Genomic DNA, 21,115 nt, shown 5'->3' with positions numbered 1-21,115 from the left:
TTTCACTGTAAGGTCTACTACACCTGTTGTATTCAGCATTTCTCTGTGAGGTCTACTACACCTGTTGTATTCAGCATTTCACTGTGAGGTCTACTACACCTGTTGTATTCAGCATTTCTCTGTGAGGTCTACTACACCTGTTGTATTCAGCATTTCACTGTAAGGTCTACTACGCCTGTTGTATTCAGCATTTCACTGTGAGGTCTACTACACCTGTTGTATTCAGCATTTCACTGTAAGGTCTACTACACCTGTTGTATTCAGCATTTCACTGTAAGGTCTACTACACCTGTTGTATTCAGCATTTCACTGTAAGATCTACTACACCTGTTGTATTCAGCATTTCACTGTAAGGTCTACCTACACCTGTTGTATTCAGCATTTCACTGTAAGGTCTACTACACCTGTTGTATTCAGCATTTCACTGTAAGATCTACTACACCTGTTGTATTCAGCATTTCACTGTAAGGTCTACTACACCTGTTGTATTCAGCATTACACTGTAAGATCTACTACACCTGTTGTATTCAGCATTACACTGTAAGGTCTACTACACCTGTTGTATTCAGCATTACACTGTAAGATCTACTACACCTGTTGTATTCAGCATTTCACTGTAAGGTCTACTACACCTGTTGTATTCAGCATTTCACTGTAAGGTGAACTGTAACATTTGATTTAGAGGGATACAGGGTGTGTACATTATTAGGCTTTTGCGTCAGGTCAGACCTAAAAAAAAAATACCTGGTCCAACTGAGGTCCTGTCCTTCTTACCTGGAATCTCTGTTTCTTCTCTGTCATCTCAGTCACTCTGCTGATTAAAGACTGTTCCGCTCCCTGCATCTTCTTCATCTCCTGTTTCAGGTTCCCCTGCAAGACAAAAACACAGTGCCGTCATCCTGCCGTCAATAGAAAACATGCTTTAGCTCTCTGGAACACGTATTTATACTATAACGCGTGTGATATGTTTATTCACCACTAACGATCCTTAGACAACATTAATACTACGGCTCATACAACTGGGATGTGATCAGGTATTTTTGTGGTGTGTTGGTATGTGTGTTTGGTAAACACTCCTCTGTTTCTCACCCTCAGCTCCCTCTCGGCCTCTCTGATGCTGACGCAAGCGTGGTCCCGGTGCGACCCGATCACGGTACACACGGTACAGACACACACACTACACTGACGGCAGTAGATTCGGTTCATCTCCTGGTGTTCCGGGCACCTGATGACAATGTAAGTTATACTTCAGCTTGCTGCCAGTTGTTTAATGATTTGTCATATAATAAATTAAATAAAACAATCGTCAACTTTAAAATGAAATGTTGAAACACAAAGTATTTACAGGAATTCAAGACTTTACTGCAAATACCGTCCAAAGTTGTTAGGAATTTCACTTTGTGCAGCTCAGAAAAGGAAATTCAATTGAGATTCTCCCCAAATAAGAGTGAAACTTTACCTCCAGGGTGAGGTGTCCTCCACACCAGGGTGTGCCAGGGTGTGGCTCTGGAAGACAGGGGACTCCAGGTGAGGCCGGAGGTGGTCGGAGCACATGGAGGCTCCACACACCAGGCAGGTCTTCACCGTAGGGAGAGAGCCCTGGCTGGGGCAATAGTGGCAGGGTAGGAAGGTCTCCCTAGAGGTTTGACGAGCCAGGCTGGGGGACAGGTTGGTACGTCCAGGGGACAGGTTGTTGGTAGCACGGGTAGGAGAGGTAAAGGTGCCGATTGGACCAGATCTGTTGGAGATCTCTGGAAGAGGCTCCCGCTCAGCTTCAACAGGCTTCTCCTTCGTAGGGGTGACTAAACGTAAATGGGTTGTTATGGTCGTTTCAGCAGGATTCTTGGCGGGTGTGTACGGATCTCTTGCAGGGGGTGGAGGTGGGTCCAGCTCAACGGTGGTGATTCTTCTTGGCGATGTGTTGGTCATGTGACCTGCTTCTGCTTCAGGTGATTTTCTAGGGTCATTCAGTGGTTCTCTTGTAAGAGGTTCTGTTGCAGCAGGGGGTTCATCCAGCTCAATGGGTGGGTCTCTCCTAGGGGACCTAGACCTATCACGTGTCAGGTCCGGACCTCTGACGGCGACGGACGCAGTACTAGGCGGTTTGGTTGCTAAGGAGAATGGTGCTGCTGGCACCTCCTCCTCACTGGACAACTCGACGTCAGACGACGTGTTCTGATTGGCTGAAGAGGAGGAAGAGGAAGTGGCGGGTCTCTTACGGTCACCAGACCGTCCCCTGGAGTGGGAGGAAGAGGAGCTGCCAGTGGCTTGTCTCTTGTTGTCGTGAAGATGGCCTCCTGGGACAGGAGAACTGGCTGGTCTCTTCCCTAACAGACGCTTGGATTGAGAGATGGAGGCTCTCTTCCCAAGGGTCCAGCCCGCCAAATTTATCTCAATGACATCCTCTTCATTGGCTCTGCCTTCTATACCCAACACAACATACATAACACAAATAAATTAGTAGTGATTAGGCCTACTTAGGTTACATCAAAAGGACACAAACCTAGCTAAATCAAATTGTATTTGTCACAGCACAGAATACAACAGGTGTAGACTTTAAGCGAAATGCTTGCTTTACAAGCCCTTCCCAATGATGCAGAGTTACAAAATGATGGGAAATATCATAAATATCATATTATTTTAAGATAGAATAAGGTCGATTGATTTTAAGGCAAGTCAATGGACTTCAGTAGACTTTGACCTGTGTCGTTACTCGTGTGCGTCAGTCAATATAGCGTAATATTGTTGTTAATGTTTCTATCATAGCCAAGTCATCACCACCATATTAAAACAATGTGTTAACGATGTGTTATTGTTTTAAACTGTAGGCCTAGTACCATTACACAGGTACATCTTCCCCAGCAGTAGCCTAACTTTGGAAATGTTCGTTCCCATGACTAGTCAGCGAACCTGGGGTGTATTTATTACGTCTTGGAACGGAAACCGTTTACCGTTTATGAACCAAACAGAGCAAACGGAATGAAGCGTGGAGGGACCTATCAGAATTGGTCCAATATTAAATTCTCGTTTTCGTTGCAAAAGGTTTTCCGTTTGAAATAAACGGTTTGTGTTGCAAAACGTTTTGTAACAGACCAAACGTTTTGCAACAGAATCGGCGTAATGAATAAACCCCTGTATCGTTGTCCCCAGCCTAATTGCGCATGGGCAGAAGTGTCTGGTGAATTCGGGAAGTTACCTGTGGCTGAGCTGGTGCGTGTATGTGCAGGCGCTTCATGTCGCCACGGACTTGCGGTAGTGTCTCTCTTGAACCCCACCGGTAATGTCTTGTACTCCTCCTTGCACTCGGGGCAGTAGTATGGACCGGTGGGCGAACCACTCCATAACTCCTGTATACAGCAGTAGCAGAAAATATGTTTGCATCTCAGCGCAGTCGGATTCCGACACATACCGTGGCACAAAGGACACACCGAGGGCTCGCAGTCCGGGGTCGGCAACGACTGACCCATTTTGCCCAGTAAAAAACTATATTTGTTACGTTTTTTTGTCAACAACACGACAGGCTCGAACTCCAGGAAACGAAACCGTAAAATTAGGAGGAGCCAAGTGTTTGAATTACGTCCCCAGTGTAGTCCTGCACACTGCGCCCCACTCTTAAAGGTACAGGAAAACAATGTCTTCTCTGACCCAAATACATGTAGCTCGTTAGGTCGACAGATCAAACTACGCAGAGGTCTGCACTAGTGTCATCATTTGAAGAAAACATACACACGAGGAAAAAGCATGCGTACCTGTTGCCCTACCCGGCAGTTTCAGGATTGCTGTGATTGTAAGGTACCCAAGGGGTTAAAATCATACTGGCCTCTCACCATTTTAACGTCACATGAAATACATTTTGAATGGCTTGTAAACATAGATTGTGGAAGTTAATCTCTGAACATAGGTCTACTCTAACTTTTCAATTATTTCTTCATCTGGTTTACTAAACAATTCCAATACGTGTTCTGTGTTTCATTCATAGTTTAAATTCTCCAAAGTGGCCTGGGCTTCTGGAGCTCAGACGTGCAGTAGTACGTGTAGAAACAGATAGGTCGCGTTTTGAAGTGTCTGTCCTATAGCAGGTCGCGTTTTGAAGTGTCTGTCCTATAGCAGGTCGCGTTTTGAAGTGTCTGTCCTATAGCAGGTCGCGTTTTGAATTGTCTGTCCTATAGCAGGTCGCGTTTTGAAGTGTCTGTCCTATAGCAGGTCGCGTTTTGAAGTGTCTGTCCTATAGCAGGCCGCGTTTTGAAGTGTCTGTCCTATAGCAGGCCGCGTTTTGAAGTGTCTGTCCTATAGCAGGCCACGTTTTGAAGTGTCTGTCCAATAGCAGGCCACGTTTTGAAGTGTCTGTCCTATAGCAGGCCACGTTTTGAAGTGTCTGTCCTATAGCAGGCCACGTTTTGAAGTGTCTGTCCTATAGCAGGCCACGTTTTGAAGTGTCTGTCCTATAGCAGGCCACGTTTTGAAGTGTCTGTCCTATAGCAGGCCGCGTTTTGAAGTGTCTGTCCTATAGCAGGCCGCGTTTTGAAGTGTGTCCAATAGCAGGCCACGTTTTGAAGTGTCTGTCCAATAGCGGCCTTTTTCCAAACTGGGTCCTGGGGATCCCAAGGGTTGAACGTTTTAGTTTTTTTGCCCCCAGCGCTACACAGCTGACTTAAAATAATAAATTCATCATCAAGCTCTTATTATTTGAATCAGCTGTGGTTTGTGTGGTTCTAGGGGGGGAAAAACTAAATGTTAATCTCCTCCCCAGTCCCACTCGTGCTTAGGTGTTTCTGAGTGTACTGATATATAAAAGTAGGACACGTGACATCACGGACACTTTTTTTTTTTCTAAAACAATTTATATGCAGAGTTGTGTCTATTGTTGCCCTCTTATTGGCTAGAATGGACCCACCCACACACCATCCTGTCTCAGCCTCCAGTATTTATGCTGCAGTAGTTTATGTGTCGGGGGGCTAGGGTCAGTTTGTTATATCTGGAGTACTTCTCCTGTCCTATTCGGTGTCCTGTGTGAATCTAAGTGTGCGTTCTCTAATTCTCTCCTTCTCTCTTTCTTTCTCTCTCTCGGAGGACCTGAGCCCTAGGACCATGCCCCAGGACTACCTGACATGATGACTCCTTGCTGTCCCCAGTCCACCTGGCCGTGCTGCTGCTCCAGTTTCAACTGTTCTGCCTTATTATTATTCGACCATGCTGGTCATTTATGAACATTTGAACATCTTGGCCATGTTCTGTTATAATCTCCACCCGGCACAGCCAGAAGAGGACTGGCCATCCCACATATGCTCTCTCTAATTCTCTCTTTCTTTCTCTCTCTCGGAGGACCTGAGCCCTAGGACCATGCCCCAGGAATACCTGACATGATGACTCCTTGCTGTCCCCAGTCCACCTGACTGTGCTGCTGCTCCAGTTTCAACTTTTCTGCCTTATTATTATTCGACCATGCTGGTCATTTATGAACATTTGAACATCTTGGCCATGTTATGTTATAATCTCCACCCGGCACAGCCAGAAGAGGACTGGCCACCCCACATAGCCTGGTTCCTCTCTAGGTTTCTTCCTAGGTTTTGGCCTTTCTAGGGAGTTTTTCCTAGCCACCGTGCTTCTACACCTGCATTGCTTGCTGTTTGGGGTTTTAGGCTGGGTTTCTGTACAGCACTTTGAGATATCAGCTGATGTACGAAGGGCTATATAAATACATTTGATTTGATTTGACCTGATCTTGCCTCCTCCCGACCGCCTTCCATGTTTTAAGACACGTTATTTTAGAGCTGTGACACACTGGTCTAGACAGGAGGCCTTTTGTAAAAAAGACAGCATTTGCTCAGAATTGGAGCCGACACATTGGTTGGTTCTCTCAACAACAACAACAACAACAGGACTTTGTGTTAGCCAGACTAACTCATAGGTGAGTCCCATACTGGCATGTTAAGTCAGGGAGCATTAATAAAGTGCTATAATGGCAGAGGGTTTCAACCACACCACCTCTTACAAATTGGATCTGACAGAACATTGTAACGACCCTGGGTTTATAAGCGAGGATATCGACTCTGCCTCCCGAGCATTGCTTTTGCGTCACAGTCGATAGCGCGCTGGACTTCGGGCTAGAAGGTCGAGGGTTCGAGACCTGCTCCCTGCCTGTTTCATTACAATGTGAATGTTCTAAATATAAAACAAGGAAAGAAGACACCCCATGCTGAAATGTACAGAACCTGGTATTCCCAGGCAGTCAGCCGGCCAAGTACTAAACAAGCCCAACCCTGCTTAGCAGCCGAGGTCGGGCGGTTTCAGGCTAGTATGGCCGTAAGCAAAGGAGTAACTCTTTCTACACGATAAAAAGTGTCTGGAATGGACCTCTTCCAATTCCTCTGTTTAACTTTTATTTCACCTTTATTTAACTCGGCAAGTCAGTTAAGAACAAGTTCTTATTTACAATGACGGCCTACCAGAAGGTTAAAAGGCCTCCTGCGGGGACGGGGGCTGGGATAAATATAAATCTAGGACAAAACACACATCATGACAAGAGAGACAACACGACACTACATAAAGAGACCTAAGATAACAATATAGCATGACAGAAACACATGACAACACAGCATGGTAGCAGCACAACATGCCAACACAACATGGCAGAAACACATGACAACACAGCATGGTAGCAACACATCATGGCAGAAACACATGACAACACAACATGGCAGTAGCACAATATGGCAACACAACATGGTTGCAACACAACATGGCAGCACAACATGGTAGCAACACAACATTGCAGCAGAACAACAGGGTGCCAACATTGGGCAAATGACAACAGCACAAAGGACAAGAAGGTAGAGACAACAAAACATCACGCAAATTGAAATGTCTTTCAATATTGGCTTTACAGAAATATTTAAATAGAGATTGACAGCTTAGTGTAAAAAAAAAAAAGCATGTAGAGGTCTAATTTTTATCATAAGTACACTTCAACTGTGAGAAACGGAATCTAAAACAAAAATCCAGAATATCACATTGTATGATTTTGAAGTAATTAATTTGCATTTTATTGCATGACATAAGTGTTTGATACATCAGAAAAGCAGAACTTAATATTTGGTACAGAAGCTTTTGTTTGCAATTACAGAGATCATACGTTTCCTGTAGTTCTTGACCAGGTTTGCACACACTGCAGCAGGGATTTTGGCCCACTCCTCCATACAGACCTCCAGATCCTTCAGGTTTCGGGGCTGTCGCGGGGCAATACAGACTTTCAGCTCCCTCCAAAGATTTTCTATTGGGTTCAGGTCTGGAGACTGGCTAGGCCACTCCAGGACCTTGAGATGCTTCTTACGGAGCTGCTCCTTAGTTGCCCTGGCTGTGTGTTTCGGGTCGTTGTCATGCTGGAAGACACAGCCACGACCCATCTTCAATGCTCTTACTGAGGGAAGGAGGTTGTTGGCCAAGATCTCGCGATACATGGCCCAATCCATCCTCCCCTCAATACGGTGCAGTCGTCCTGTCCCCTTTGCAGAAAAGCATCCTCAAAGAATGATGTTTCCACCTCCATGCTTCACGGTTGGGATGATGTTCTTGGGGTTGTACTCATCCTTCTTCATCCAAACACGGCGAGTGGAGTTTAGACCAAAAATATATATTTTTGTCTCATCAGACCACATGACCTTCTCCCATTCCTGCTCTGGATCATCCAGATGGACATTGGCAAACTTCAGACGGGCCTGGACATGCGCTGGCTTGAGCAGGGGGACCTTGCGTGCGCTGCAGGATTTTAATCCATGACTGCATAGTGTGTTACTGATGGTTTTCTTTGAGACTGTGGTCCCAGCTCTCTTCAGGTCATTGACCAGGTCCTGCCGTGTAGTTCTGGGCTGATCCCTCACTTTCCTCATGATCATTGATGCCCCACTAGGTGAGATCTTGCATGGAGCCCCAGATCGAGGGTGATTGACCGTCATCTTGAACTTCTTCCAATTTTCTAATAATTGCGCCAACAGTTGTTGCCTTGTAACCAAGTTGCTTGCCTATTGTCCTGTAGCCCATCCCAGCCTTGTGCAGGTCTATAATTTAACCCGGATGTCCTTACACAGCTCTCTGGTCTTGGCCATTGTGGAGAGGTTAGAGTCTGTTTGATTGAGTGTGTGGACAGGTGTCTTTTATACAGGTAACGAGTTCAAACAGGTGCAGTTAATACAGGTAATGAGTGGAGAACAGGAGGGCTTCTTAAAGGAAAACTAACAGGTCTGTGAGAGCTGGAATTCTTACTGGTTGGTAGGTGATCAAATACTTATGTCATGCAATAAAATGCAAATGAATTACTTAAAAATCATACAATGTGATTTTCTGGATTTTTGTTTTAGATTCTGTCTTTCACAGTTGAAGTGTACTTATGATACAAAGCATGTAGAGGCCTGTAATTTTTTTAAAGTAGGAAAACCTGAAAAATCGTCAGTGTATCAAATACTTGTTCTCCCCACTGTACATCAGATAACATGGACTGCCACTCATACAGGTAAAGACACCAGTACATAACTTACACACATTACAGAGTTCATACTGTATATTGTTATTGTGTATATATTTCCAATCAACCATTTTATTTTTTTAACAACTTTATTACTTAGCTATTTGTGGATATTTTGTTTAGGAGAGCTTGCAAGTAATCATTTCACTGTACCGTTTACACCCTGTATCCTGTGTGACAAATAAACTTTGATTTGATGATCAACTCACCATTCATATCAGCTGTCATAATCAATAGAATAGGTGACTGACTTGACCAACACTATCTAGTCATCATTGACATTGACTATTTTCATTTTTGGAAAAATAACGTTCCCGTAGTAAACGGGATATTTTGTCAGGACAAGATGCTAGAATATGCATATAATTGACAGCTTAGGATAGAAAACACTCCAAAGTTTCCAAAACTGTAAAAAAATTGTCTGTGAGTAAAACAGAAATGATATTGCAGGCGAAAGCCTGAGAAAAATCCAATCCGGAAGTGCCTCATGTTTTGAAAGCGCTGCGTTCCAATGCGTCCATATTGAGCAGTGAATGGGCTATCAACCAGATTACTTTTTCTCCGTATTCACCAAGGTGTCTACAGCATTGTGACGTAGTTTTACGCATTTAGCGGCTACATTGCGCAAGTGGTCACCTGATGCTGCCAGAGTGACTCTCGGGTAAAATACAGAGGTAGCCATTACACCAATCTGTCCTACTGAAAAACGAATTGTCCCGGTGGATATATTATCGAATAGATATTTGAAAAACACCTTGAAGATTGATTATAAACAACGTTTGCCATGTTTCTGTCGATATTATGGAGCTAATTTGTAATATTTTTCGGCGTTTTCAGTGACCGCAATTGCCGGGCGATTTCTCAGCCAAACATGAAGAAAAAACGGAGCTATTTCTCCTACAAAAATAATATTTTTGGAAAAAAGGAACATTTTCTATCTAACTGGGAGTCTCCTTAGTGAAAACATCCGAAGCTCATCAAAGGTAAACGATTTAATTTGATTGCTTTTCTGATTTCCGTGACCAAGTTACCTGCTGCTAGCTGGACAAAATGCTATGCTAGGCTATCGATAAACTTACACAAATGCTTGTCCTATCTTTGGCTGTAAAGCATATTCTGAAAATCTGAGATGACCGGGTGATTAACAAAAGGCTACGCTGTGTCTCAATATATTTCACTTGCGATTTTCATGAATATGAATATTTTCTAGGGATATTTATGTCCATTGCGTTATGCTAATTAGTGTCAGTCGATAATTACGCTCCCTCTTGTGGGATGGGGAGTCACTAGTTAACTACCTCAAATGTAATATCCATCATGATTCTAATAAAATAACCACCCGGTTAACTTGGTCTACTTTTCCTTTACAACGGCAGGGGGTGCACCGTTCCTGGAGGTACTGCAATACCAGGTCGATGTGTGGAGTGGACGGAGCAAGCCCCTATTCCATCTCCCTATTCCAAAAATCAATTTAATATATGGTCTACATTTTGAAAATCCATTTACTGTTTTGCAACAGCTCTGTGTCTTATGGACTCTGTTCTAAAAACTTGACAACCTTGTTCCAAGAAAAATGTTTGTAGACGATTGAGAAAAACTGTAATAGGTTGTTTCCGGATTTAAATAGTACAAGAGTACAGTACCATGAGGGACAAAAATGCTGACAGCACCTGGTATTCCCAGGCAGTCTCCCATCCAAGGACTAACCAGGCCTGACCTTGCTTAGCTTCCGAGACCAGGCGTATTGTATTGTAATGTGTATATGATGCACGTAAACACTTCACTGTACTGTTTACACCCTGTATCCTGTGCATGTGACGAATAAACGTTGATGTGATGATCAACTCACCATTCATATCAGCTATCATAGTCAATATACAGTGGGGCAAAAAAGTATTTTGTCCGCCACCAATTGTGCAAGTTCTCCCACTTAAAAAGATGAGAGAGGCCTGTAATTTTCATCACAGGTACACTTCAACTATGACAGACAAAATTAGAGAAAAAAATCCAGAAAATCACATTGTAGGATTTTTTAATGAATTTATTAGCAAATTATGGTGGAAAATAAGTGGGAGAACTTGCACAATTGGTGGCTGACTAAATACTTTTTTGCCTCACTGTATCTCTGCAGTTTTCTTTTCTTCTCTTTGCCAAAATTCATCATCAAAATTCATCATCTCTCCCATGTCTTATTCGACTAGTAGTTGGGATTTCTGAAATGTTTATTGCTTGCCAACATTTTACTCCCTCATCTATGTTTAATGTAACACACATGCATCAATTATTCCTTTCGGGTTGCCTATCCTGACGTGACGTTTGTAGTATAGAAAGTATTTGACTCGTATGTGCCACAGAAAGTATTTGACTCTAGCCACAAAATGAAGTAAATTAGAAGTGGGGGGAGAATTTCTGCCAAAATACTTGGAACCATTTCCCTGTTTGACCGCTAGGTGTTATGGGTATTATGACTCATACTGTGGTACTCTATTGTAGGCTGTGTGTAGCAGTTAGTGGTTATGATATGAAGGTTTGGCTTGGTAAGGTTTTTTTTCGCCTGGTCAGACAGCTGATGTGTTGTGCACTGAAGTCCACAAGTGAAGGTTAAAGGTGAGAGGAGGAGAGCACGTAGGTACCAGAAGGAATTATCCCACGATCAAAGGGATCGTGCTGTTTTGAAAATGATCTGTGTTTGCGTGTGATCAGGGGTGTATTCATTCCGTTGATTCTGTTGAAAAACGTTTCTTAAAGCGAAAGCAAACGGAACCAAACGGGGATAAACATACCTGAATTTGTCCAATGGAAACTCTCATTTGCAAATGTTGGACTAATGATTACACTCTAGATCAGCTAGATGAAGGCAAGATTGAACAAGGCGGTATTGAATGTGTCAATAATGTCTGTCATCTTGATTACTCAAAAGTCTCTCAACCTGTGTTCACCTACGTTGTAAACTTTCATTCATAGGCTAGGTTGTAGCAGCCTCATGATGGGTACAAGGACAGTATCATGTAGTAGCCTAAACCTAACTTTCAGGATGAATCAAACCAGTGTAGTTTTTATTCATCAATATAAAGTATTTTCTGCGTAATGGCAATTTATGTGCATGATATGAAGTTTGCTGTAGTGACCGACTAAGCTTAATTGTAAAAGTATGCCTCAACAGAGCCATGTTTACAAAAGTGTATTATGCTGAGCACACATTTAGTTAGGCAGCCAGGACCGTAGGACGCATTGTCGGTCTAGCTCTCACTGCAGTCCAGTGCCATGGACATCTTTGAAGTTTGGCCTCTAGTAATTCAGGTGGGCAACTTTATAAAGGCCTCCTCACAATGACCTTATCATGCAAGGCTCTACAGACAGATTTAAAAATACACAGGCTATTCTTGCGTTGATGGTGTATGTATTGAAGTCAACTGGGGAGGCAAATAGCCTAGTAAGAGCATTGGGCCAGTAACTGAGAGGTTGCTGGATCAAATCCCTGAGCTGACATGGTACAAATCTATTGTTCTGCCCCCTGAACAAGGCAGTTAATCCGCTGTTCCTAGTGTAACAGGGTTATATTGGTGATTCCACTTGCCACTTTATTGTTAAGCCAATGGGTTTTTGGTTTGAGTTTGTTTTGCCTTCACCTACTCAACATGGCATCTTTTTGGCTGGTTTGCGTAGCTTGCTTACGAGGGGGGATGTTCCAGTTAGAATCGTCCCAGTGAACAAGCACCAAACCAGCGGTAAGTTGTTGGTTGCAAAGCACTGTACATCAAAAGTGATTTTTATACTCTCAAGTGATAATTTAAATGTACAATTTATATCAAATTGTTTGTAAATGTTATTCGATAAGATGCAGCGGTTTTTGGAGAATATTTGTTGTGCATTTTGTTGTAGAGAATTTCCGCCAGTATTAGCTAGCAACTTACTGTGTCTGGTGGGGGGGTTCATATATTTTGTACAGTGCGTGAGTGCAGAGTTGGATGGTGAGACGTGCATTGCATGACGTGCAATTTTGTGTCGTTCTTATCAGGTACATTGTTAAATATATTGTATATTGTAATTGTATTATTTTGGTAACTACCCCAGTGAACAAGCACCAAACCAGCGTGCGTGAGTGCAGAGTTGGATGGTGAGACGTGCATTGCATGACGTGCAATTTTGTGTCGTTCTTATCAGAATAAAGCTACATGACTGGTGCTACATGTTGGAGTTCCGTGTCGATGACTGATTGTACACAACGCAAGACGAGTACTGTTACACTAGGCCGTCATTGAAAATAAGAATTTGTTCTGAATTGACTTGCCTAGTTAAATATATTTTTAAAGTGGTTCAACATTCAAATGCGTTTTGATTGACCACATAGGAGAGGCGACGGTCGGTGGAAGTCTGGCGCCACCAAGTGGACAATTATTTTAGTTCCCTTGTGGCATCAACGCTTCCTGAGATATTATATAAAAGATAACATGTTATGTCAATATTAATTATTTCTTCAACCCCTATTTGCTAGATTATTATTCCAATTTAGCTGTAAATCTGGTTTGAACTCAATAAGGATTTGTCTCGTTTCAGATTGGAGGGCGGATGTCCACGTCACTTTGGAACCTTCCAATGTGTTACATTGTAACAGTGAAAAGTGTCTTTTCCCGACGTTGATCAAATCCCAGTCTATGCCACCATTTTTTAAAAATAGCATCATCTTTGATATTTGTTGTAAAGTGTACAGAGCTCATTTAGGTGTAACCTTTACCGGATTTAACGTGTCTGAGAACGGCACCTTCCTCCCGAAAGCATTGCGGTATCGCTTCTCGGCCTTTTGGCTAAGATCAAGTGTATCGCTTCTCGGCCTTTTGGCTAAGATCAAGAGCAGGATCGACTGTATTTCTCGCGGGATCTTCAAAGTGGTGCGATGTCGTCATCGGCCACGTCACAGTCAGCGGCTGCTAATTGGACAGGAAAGGAAAATTTGATGGAGAGAGTTCGTTTTGGAAAGGAAGTGCTGTTTGGACCTCTACGCCTGACAGCAGACGATGTGCACTGCCTGCAACAGAACACACCCGAGAAGTTTTACGATGTGTCGTTCTACACCATCACCCGGCTGGAGGAAGTAAAGGGGCTCTTTCGGGCGAACGCGACAGCACCCGCCCTCGTGGATTTTAAAGTTGAGTCCATGTGCAGGCACAATATGAGGGTGCTAACGGTGCACATGTTCAACCCCTGGGTCACTGAAGAAACGTTAGTGTGCTACCTCAGCCGGTATGTGACCATCTTGCCAGGAGTGAGAGACATTAAGGACGCCCTAGGCATCTGGACAGGGAAGAGGCAGTTTCGTGTGCTGCTAAAGGAAGACGAGAGCGGCCATGATGGATACCGCCATCCTCCTGCTTCGTTTTCCATCGGTGCTGACAGGGGCTACCTCATGTATGCTGGACAGCCTCGTTTCTGCAGGAAGTGTAGCACGTACGGGCACCTCGCGGATGCCTGCACACAGACAAGGTGCAGAAACTGTGGAATTATTGGACATACAATGAGGGATTGCACCGTGCCAAAGCGCTGCAGTCTGTGTAACTCAGAGGACCACCTGTTCCGTCACTGCCCGAAGGCAGTCCCCTCTTACGCCAGAGCGGTAAGCGGGAAAAGAGCTGGAGGCGGGAAAAGACCAGATGAGGGAGAAGGCATGGAACTACGCGCCATTGAGGAGGTTGTGGATGAGATAGTGATGGAGAGAGAACTGCGAGAGTCAGAGGAGAGCGGGAGTGAGACGCCATCATCATCTCACGAGAGAAGAGAAGCGGACAGAAGTTGGAATAAGCAAGTGGAGGAGGAGAAGGGAGAGCCCACCGCGCCCGCGGCTACCGAGAGCTGGACAACGGTGAGAGAGAGGAGAAAGTGCTCGGTGAAAAGGAAGCAGATGAGCCCTGTTTCCCCACTCATCCACATGGAGGCGACGGAGAAGTCCGCTTTGGGGGGGAATCGCTTCAGTTGTTTCGAAAGCGGGAAGTCTGAGGAGAAAAGCGAGGGAAACCTGGGCAGCGCAGAGGAGACTCTGCTAACCCCGTCAGGCGCAGCCTCCATAGAGAGCAGCGGTCTGGCACCCAGTGGGGTTCCAGCACCCACGCAGATGGAGGGGGAGCATGAGGAGGAGGACAGTGTTTTCCCGACCCCTATCTTGGTGGACAGTCCTCCGACTGGAGACCATCGCTTCCCAGACCGGCCGCCAAATGAGTTAATGTATTTAAAGTGAGTTTGGAAAATAATGTCATAATTAGATAGTTGTCTTTTTCCCTCTTTACCTCATGTCGTCTATTATTAACCTAGCTAGCATCAATGTTAGAGGGTTTAGGAACCCAGTTAAAAGGGCGACTGTTTTTTCCCATCTGTCCTCCATTCGCTTCTCTGTGTGTTTTTTACAAGAAGTACATTTAAAAGATCAAAATGACGTGGAGAGGTTTACGCGGGAATGGGTTCAGGGAGAGTCGAGGTGGAGTGTCGGAGGGGTGCATTCTACAGGGGTTGGTGTTCTATGTGGGAATAGGGATTTAAAAATAGTAGGAAGTTTTTCGGCAGTACACGGGAGGGTTTTAATAGTAGATATCGATTGGAAGGGTAAATGTTTTAGATTTATTAATGTATATGCACCATCGACACCCAAGGAAAGAAGGGAAATGCTTAACGACCTAGACGCTATTTTTATGACAAACAGACAGGTGTTTATGGGGGGAGATTTTAATGTGTCATATGACCGAGGTAATCTAGGCGGGCATCTTGTAAAAAGTCTTATAGGTAAATATAATTTGGTTGATTCTTATAGAATGGCGCATGCGGATGATCCCGGTTTCACTTGGGGAAACAGCAGGGGCTCGAGGAGCCGAATAGATTATCTGTTTGTTCCGCGTGAACTCCGTGTGTCCTCCGCGTGCGTTACACCGGTTTTTTATTCGGACCACAGTTGCCTGTCTGTGACAGTAGAATTAAAAACAATTGAATTTGGAAAAGGGTATTGGAAAATTAATAACGGCATTTTACACGACAAAACTTTTGGGACAAGATTCAGGTCTTTTTTCCAGGGCTGTGTAGCTATGAAACCGTTTTATTCCACTGTCATAGAGTGGTGGGAGAGCACAAAATTAAGAATCAAGAGTTTTATTCAGAATTTTTGCAAAGACAAAGTACGTAATAACCACACAGAATTTTATAAATTGCAGAATGAATTAAAAGATCTACACATCCAAGGAAATGTAAATGGTGGTGGATTAGATAAAGACAAATTGGGTATCCTGCTGAAAAAGCAACACACATTATTTGAAAAGAAAGCTCGAGACTTCATTTTTAAAAGTCAGCAAGATAAATGGGAAAATGATGAGAAGTGCTCGGCATATTTTTTCAAGCAAATTAAATCACGGGGAAAGAGGAGGACTATTTCGGCTTTATTGGACCAAGATGGGGAGATGGTTGAGGATAGGGATGGCATGCTTGGTGTCGCTACACACCACTTTTCTCAGCTATTTCAAAAACAAACAATTGATTATGAGAAAGGGACTAAATTTTTAAAATGCGTGGATGTGCAAATACCTTTGGATATTAGAGACCAATTAGAAGGGGAATTGAAATTAGATGAAATTTATATGGCACTGAAGAGCATGAAAGATAACAAAGTACCAGGAGTGGATGGGCTCTCTAAAGAGTTTTACATTGTTTTTTGGGATATAATTGGATGTCATCTGTTGGAAGTGTTTAGAGCTATATTTGGTTTAGAGCATATGGGAGGTTCGATGTGTGAGGGGGTAATCTCTCTACTGTATAAAAAGGGAGACCCCAAGACATTAGCAAATTGGAGACCGTTAACAATGTTGTGTGTTGACTATAAATTATTAAGCAAAGCCGTAACTAATCGCCTATCTTCTGCCATGGCATATGTTGTTGGTTTAGACCAAACATGTGGTGTGGTGGGGAGAAGATTAACCTGGAACTTACAATTGCACAGAGACGTTCAAGCCTATTTAGAGGAAAGGCACCTGCAAGCTATTACTGTGAATTTGGACCAGGAAAAAGCCTTTGACATGGTAAACCATGAGTTTTTGTTCAGAATTATGGGGAAATTTGGGTTTGGAAATAATTTTATGAAATGGGTAAAAATTCTGTATAGTAATGTGGGTAGCAGGGTAAATATTAATGGGAATATTGGAAATGTTATCAAGCAATTACGAGGTGTCAGACAGGGTGACCCTCTATCTGCTCTATTGTATGTTTTATATATTGAACCTTTCGCATGCGCAATTAGGAAAAATTATAACATCAAAGGCATCATTTTACCTGGAGGGGATATGCTAAAAATATCGCAATATGCGGACGACACAGTTTTATATTTACAAGACGACCTGAGCTTGAAAGAGTCTATCAAAGTCATTGATGAATTCTCTGTTGCGTCTGGGTCGAAGATAAACAAGAATAAAACAGAAATAAAATATTTGGGACAGTGGAAAAGGAGAACGGACCAGTTATGTGGTTTGACTGTGTGCACAGGACCAATGGTTGTGCTCGGCATATCTTTCGGAAATGAAATTAAAGATGACATGTTCAATTGGAAAGAAAAACTATTATCGATTAATAAAAGATTGGGACTGTGGAAAGTCAGGCGACTATCTTTTAGTGGGAAGGTGTTAGTGCTGAAGGCGGACATTCTGCCTTCATTACTTCACCTTGCATATGTGTTTCCCATGCCGGTGTCGCTAAGAAAAACTTTTATACGGGTACTGTTTAATTTCTTTTGGGGGGGATATGAGTACATCCGTAGAGATCGGATGTACCAGCCTATAGAGGCTGGTGGAAGGGATTTCCCTCATATTCCTCTCAAGCTAGATGCGTTGTTCTACTCAAACATTTGTTGTCTTTTGTCGTCTTCTGTACACAAATGTCACATTTTAATAAAATTCTGGCTGTCAGTACCGTTAAGGTTCATGGTGAAGTGGGATAATAGTAAGCCAAAAGCTGAAATTATCCCGTTACATTTTAAGAAAATAGTGGAATGGGCAAAGAAAACCCCTGTCTGCAAAGTAAAGGAAAATGTAATCAACCACAGATTGCTATACGCCAAATTAATAGAAAATTGTCGTCCTAGAGACAGATTACCAATATCGCCTTCCACCTGGATACGGACACAATTAAAAGGGTTAGACAACAGACTGAAAGATTTTAATTGGCTTGTTTTACACAGACGTCTTCCGGTCCGTTCAACTTTATACGATCATAATTTGACCCTAAATAAATTCTGTCCCAGGGACAATTGTTTCGCAATCGAAACAATTCCACATGTTTTATGGGAATGTTCTTTTGCTCAATCAGTTTGGGGGAAAAGTAAACAATTTTTTGAGATTTTAAAAAACATTGATTATGAAGGGGTTGCCAAACTTGAAATAAAAAATGTGGAAAGGGTGCAATTATTAGCATTAGTGACTCTGGTGTCCCTTATCAAGACCAAACTTTGGGAGGCCAGATGTGGTGCAGTTAATGACACCCTCAAGTGGTCACCGACGGGATTGGTTCAATTTATAAAACAGGAAGTTTGGAAAAGAATACAATTTGAAATAGATAAGGGGGGCATTGCATCAGTAAAACAGAGATGGAAAGGGATTTACCCGTCATTGTAAATGTGTTTATAACCAATATATAATTGTATTACATAGGTACAATTGAAATGTAAACTAAGCCTTTGTAGATATTTGATATACACAGTTTTATCCAGAGTGCATTTTGGCATATGTATATATTTTTATTTATAGAATTGTTTGTATTGTTTTTGGAGATTGTTAGAGGCATGTTAATCTTGAATATAGGCCAATAATACTGCTCAGGTTCTGCAGAACAGCACTTTTCTTTAAGGAGTTTTGATATTCTTATATTGTTACGGTACTTGTTGATACTGTTTGTAAGTATCCATGTTATGTACAACGTTATGTACTGAATTTGTATTTGAATGTGAAATGAAAATAAAAATTATTTTTCCAAAAAAAAAAAAAAAAAAATCTGTTCTTATCAGTTTAATATCTGATACGTCCCCTATCTGGGGACCATATATTAAATTGATTTTTGGAATAGGGAGATGGAATAGGGGCTTGCTCCGTCCACTCCACGCATCGACCTGGTATTGCAGTACCTCCAGGAACGGTGCACCCCCTGCCGTTGTAAATATAAATTGGACGAAGTTAACCGGATGTTACTTTTATTAGAATCATTACGTTTGAGCAAGTCTGTCAATGATGCCTAGAAAGTGGTGAAGCCATTTTATGCCGTTTGTATGTGTATAAAATGATGTACAAAAATACAGATGAGCTGTTTAAAAAGGAAATGCAACAAAACTTCCAGAAGAAAACACCTGTTCTCACTTGCACCAACGAAACGAGACAAATCGTTATTGAGTTAAAACCAGATTTACTGCTAAACTGGAATAAAAATCTATCAAATAGGGGTGTGGGAAACCATTTGCAGATAACAATATTGACATAACATTTGATATTTTACAAAATATCTCAGGTAAAATAATTGTCCACTTGGTGGCGCCAGACTTCCACCGACCGTCGCCTTGTTCAAGCTATGTGTTCAATCAAAATGCATTTTAATGTTGAACCACTCGACTTCATTACATAGTACATCATCAACACAAATAATGTATGAAATAAAAATAGTCTATATATTTTTTTAATCTGTCTGTAGAGCCTTGCATGATAAGGTCATTGTAGGGAGGCCTTTATAAAGTTGCCCTCCTAAATTACTAGAGGCCAAACTTCAAAGATGTCCATGGCACTGGACTGCAGTGAGAGCTAGACCGACAATGCGTCCTACGGTCCTGGCTGCCTAACTAAATGTGTGCTTCGCATAATACACGTTTGCAAACATGGCACTTTTGAGGCACACTTTTAAAATTAGGCTTAGTCAGTCACTACAGCAAACTTCATATCATGCACATAAAATACCAATAGGCATATTGGGTTGGAGAGCATCTATCTACTCACGAAATACTGTATATCGATGAATAAAACATGCACTGCTTTGTTTCATACTGAAAGTTGTCATAATTCAAGTTCCATCCATGAAATATTGGAATGTGGAGAAAAAGTGTCCAATAGTGGTTGAACTATAATCCTACAAATCTACTTTCATTCTCACTAATCGTGGAACTGTATGACAACAGTCCAGTCGTCGTGAACCGTGCGCCAGGCTCCAGGTTTAACCTGCTACATAAGTTCCATAATGATTACAATAGGCTACATGTCCAAAATGATCGCTAAAATAAATGTATGTGGGTATTACTGACAGACGGCTCCAGATCGTTGCTGATACTAATTGTAAAATAAAAGCCTGGGCGTATAATCAAACCCTTCTAAATCGCATGTTTTCAGCTCGGCAGGTTTAGCCCTACGGAAGCCTGTAGCTTGGGGCTCCAAATGTCATACAAGCGAATCATGACGGCACACAATCAGAATTGTGAATAATGCCACAGTTATGTATAACCTACTTGACCGTGGAAAAATCCATTTCATATATTGTCCCCAGATAGAGGACATATCAGATATTAAACTGATAAGAACAGATTTATTTTATTTTGGAAAAATGGTTATTGTCGCAGGGTTTCTTAAAATAGCTCATACTTTTAACATAATCATTTGTACGCTTTAAAACGACATAATATGCATAAAAAACTGCATTGAAACATTATATGTTAAAAGTACATGTTATTAAAACAATAAAACACCCTAAGAAAGAAGTACTTTTAAACATGTCCCATCTGTAAAAGCCATTTCAAATGTGCACATTATAATTCAAACAAGAGTATACCTTTTAAAGACATGTAAAAGGTTTAAAAGTCCCTTTATTAAAAAAAGAGGTCTTCTCTCCTTTGTGCAGGAACGAGGTGAGTCCTTATCACATTTGCCTCCTCCTGCTCTTCCGAATCAACTCCGCCCCCCATCCTTCAGGGCCCAGAAGAGATCCCTCCCCTAGGCGCTGCAGCACTGTCAGGCCTGGACCTTAGATGTTGTGGGTGATACTTTGTCTGGGGTTGAGGCTCTATTTTGTCCATACCACCTCAGGGCTTCCGTAGCTATCAAGGCCACTGTCTGATGGGTGGTCTCCACGCGTTTCCCTACCAACAAGTTGTCAGAGGACCACAGTGCGTCCTTCAGACACGTGAGGGTGAGCCAGAGCTTGGTGGAATCGGCCTTCGGTCCACCCGTTACAGCAGGAGCTGAGGCGTTGTGTCCTGAGCTGAGGCGTTGTGTCCTGAGCTGAGGCGTGGTGTCCTGAGCTGAGGCGTGGTGTCCTGAGCTGAGGCGTGGTGTCCTGAGCTGAGGCGTGGTGTCCTGAGCTGAGGCGTGGTGTCCTGAGCTGAGGCGTGGTGTCCTCCCCTGCTGGCAGACACGAGGAGATCAGGGGGCTTCTTTCCACAGGTCTCTGGTTTATTTCATTGCAGTTACTCTTCTCTTCCTTATAGTTTCTTAATGTTTGGTATCTGTTTTGATATTTACATTTACATTAGTGGTACATATAGAGAGGAGACTGGGACAGGCCTTTCTCCAGTACTAACACTGAAGCTCACCACACCTCCTCCTCTTCCTC

At 42.7% G+C, this 21,115-nt stretch overlaps 1 protein-coding gene, 1 non-coding gene and 2 pseudogenes across 2 annotated transcripts in view; 1 reads left to right on the top strand and 3 right to left on the bottom strand.

Moving 5' to 3' along the window:
• The window catches only part of LOC139376285 (uncharacterized), a 1,125,987-nt gene extending 1,122,227 nt beyond the window's left edge, over positions 1–3,760 (bottom strand). The window contains exons 1-4 of the mRNA XM_071118654.1: positions 3,197–3,760; positions 1,460–2,423; positions 1,090–1,225; positions 775–870 (exon numbers count right to left, since the gene is read on the bottom strand). Of these exons, the coding sequence (XP_070974755.1) occupies positions 775–870; positions 1,090–1,225; positions 1,460–2,423; positions 3,197–3,467 (1,467 nt within the window). The 5' untranslated portion in view covers positions 3,468–3,760. The remainder of the gene's footprint in view (positions 1–774; positions 871–1,089; positions 1,226–1,459; positions 2,424–3,196) is intronic.
• Positions 3,761–9,892: 6,132 nt separating this feature from the next.
• LOC139383476 (U2 spliceosomal RNA) lies at positions 9,893–10,020 on the bottom strand (annotated as a pseudogene).
• An 8,475-nt stretch (positions 10,021–18,495) lies between these two features.
• On the top strand, positions 18,496–18,678 carry LOC139383769 (U2 spliceosomal RNA). The gene has a single exon (XR_011628787.1). It is a non-coding gene; the product is annotated as a U2 spliceosomal RNA (small nuclear RNA).
• Positions 18,679–19,959: 1,281 nt separating this feature from the next.
• Positions 19,960–20,115, bottom strand: LOC139383528 (U2 spliceosomal RNA; annotated as a pseudogene).
• Positions 20,116–21,115: the final 1,000 nt, after the last annotated feature.

The sequence above is a fragment of the Oncorhynchus clarkii genome, chromosome 2, assembly GCF_045791955.1.
Source record: "Oncorhynchus clarkii lewisi isolate Uvic-CL-2024 chromosome 2, UVic_Ocla_1.0, whole genome shotgun sequence".
Classification (NCBI taxonomy): domain Eukaryota; kingdom Metazoa; phylum Chordata; class Actinopteri; order Salmoniformes; family Salmonidae; genus Oncorhynchus; species Oncorhynchus clarkii.
Note: the sequence above shows the minus strand (reverse complement) of the source record. Positions and strands in the feature narration are given on the sequence as shown.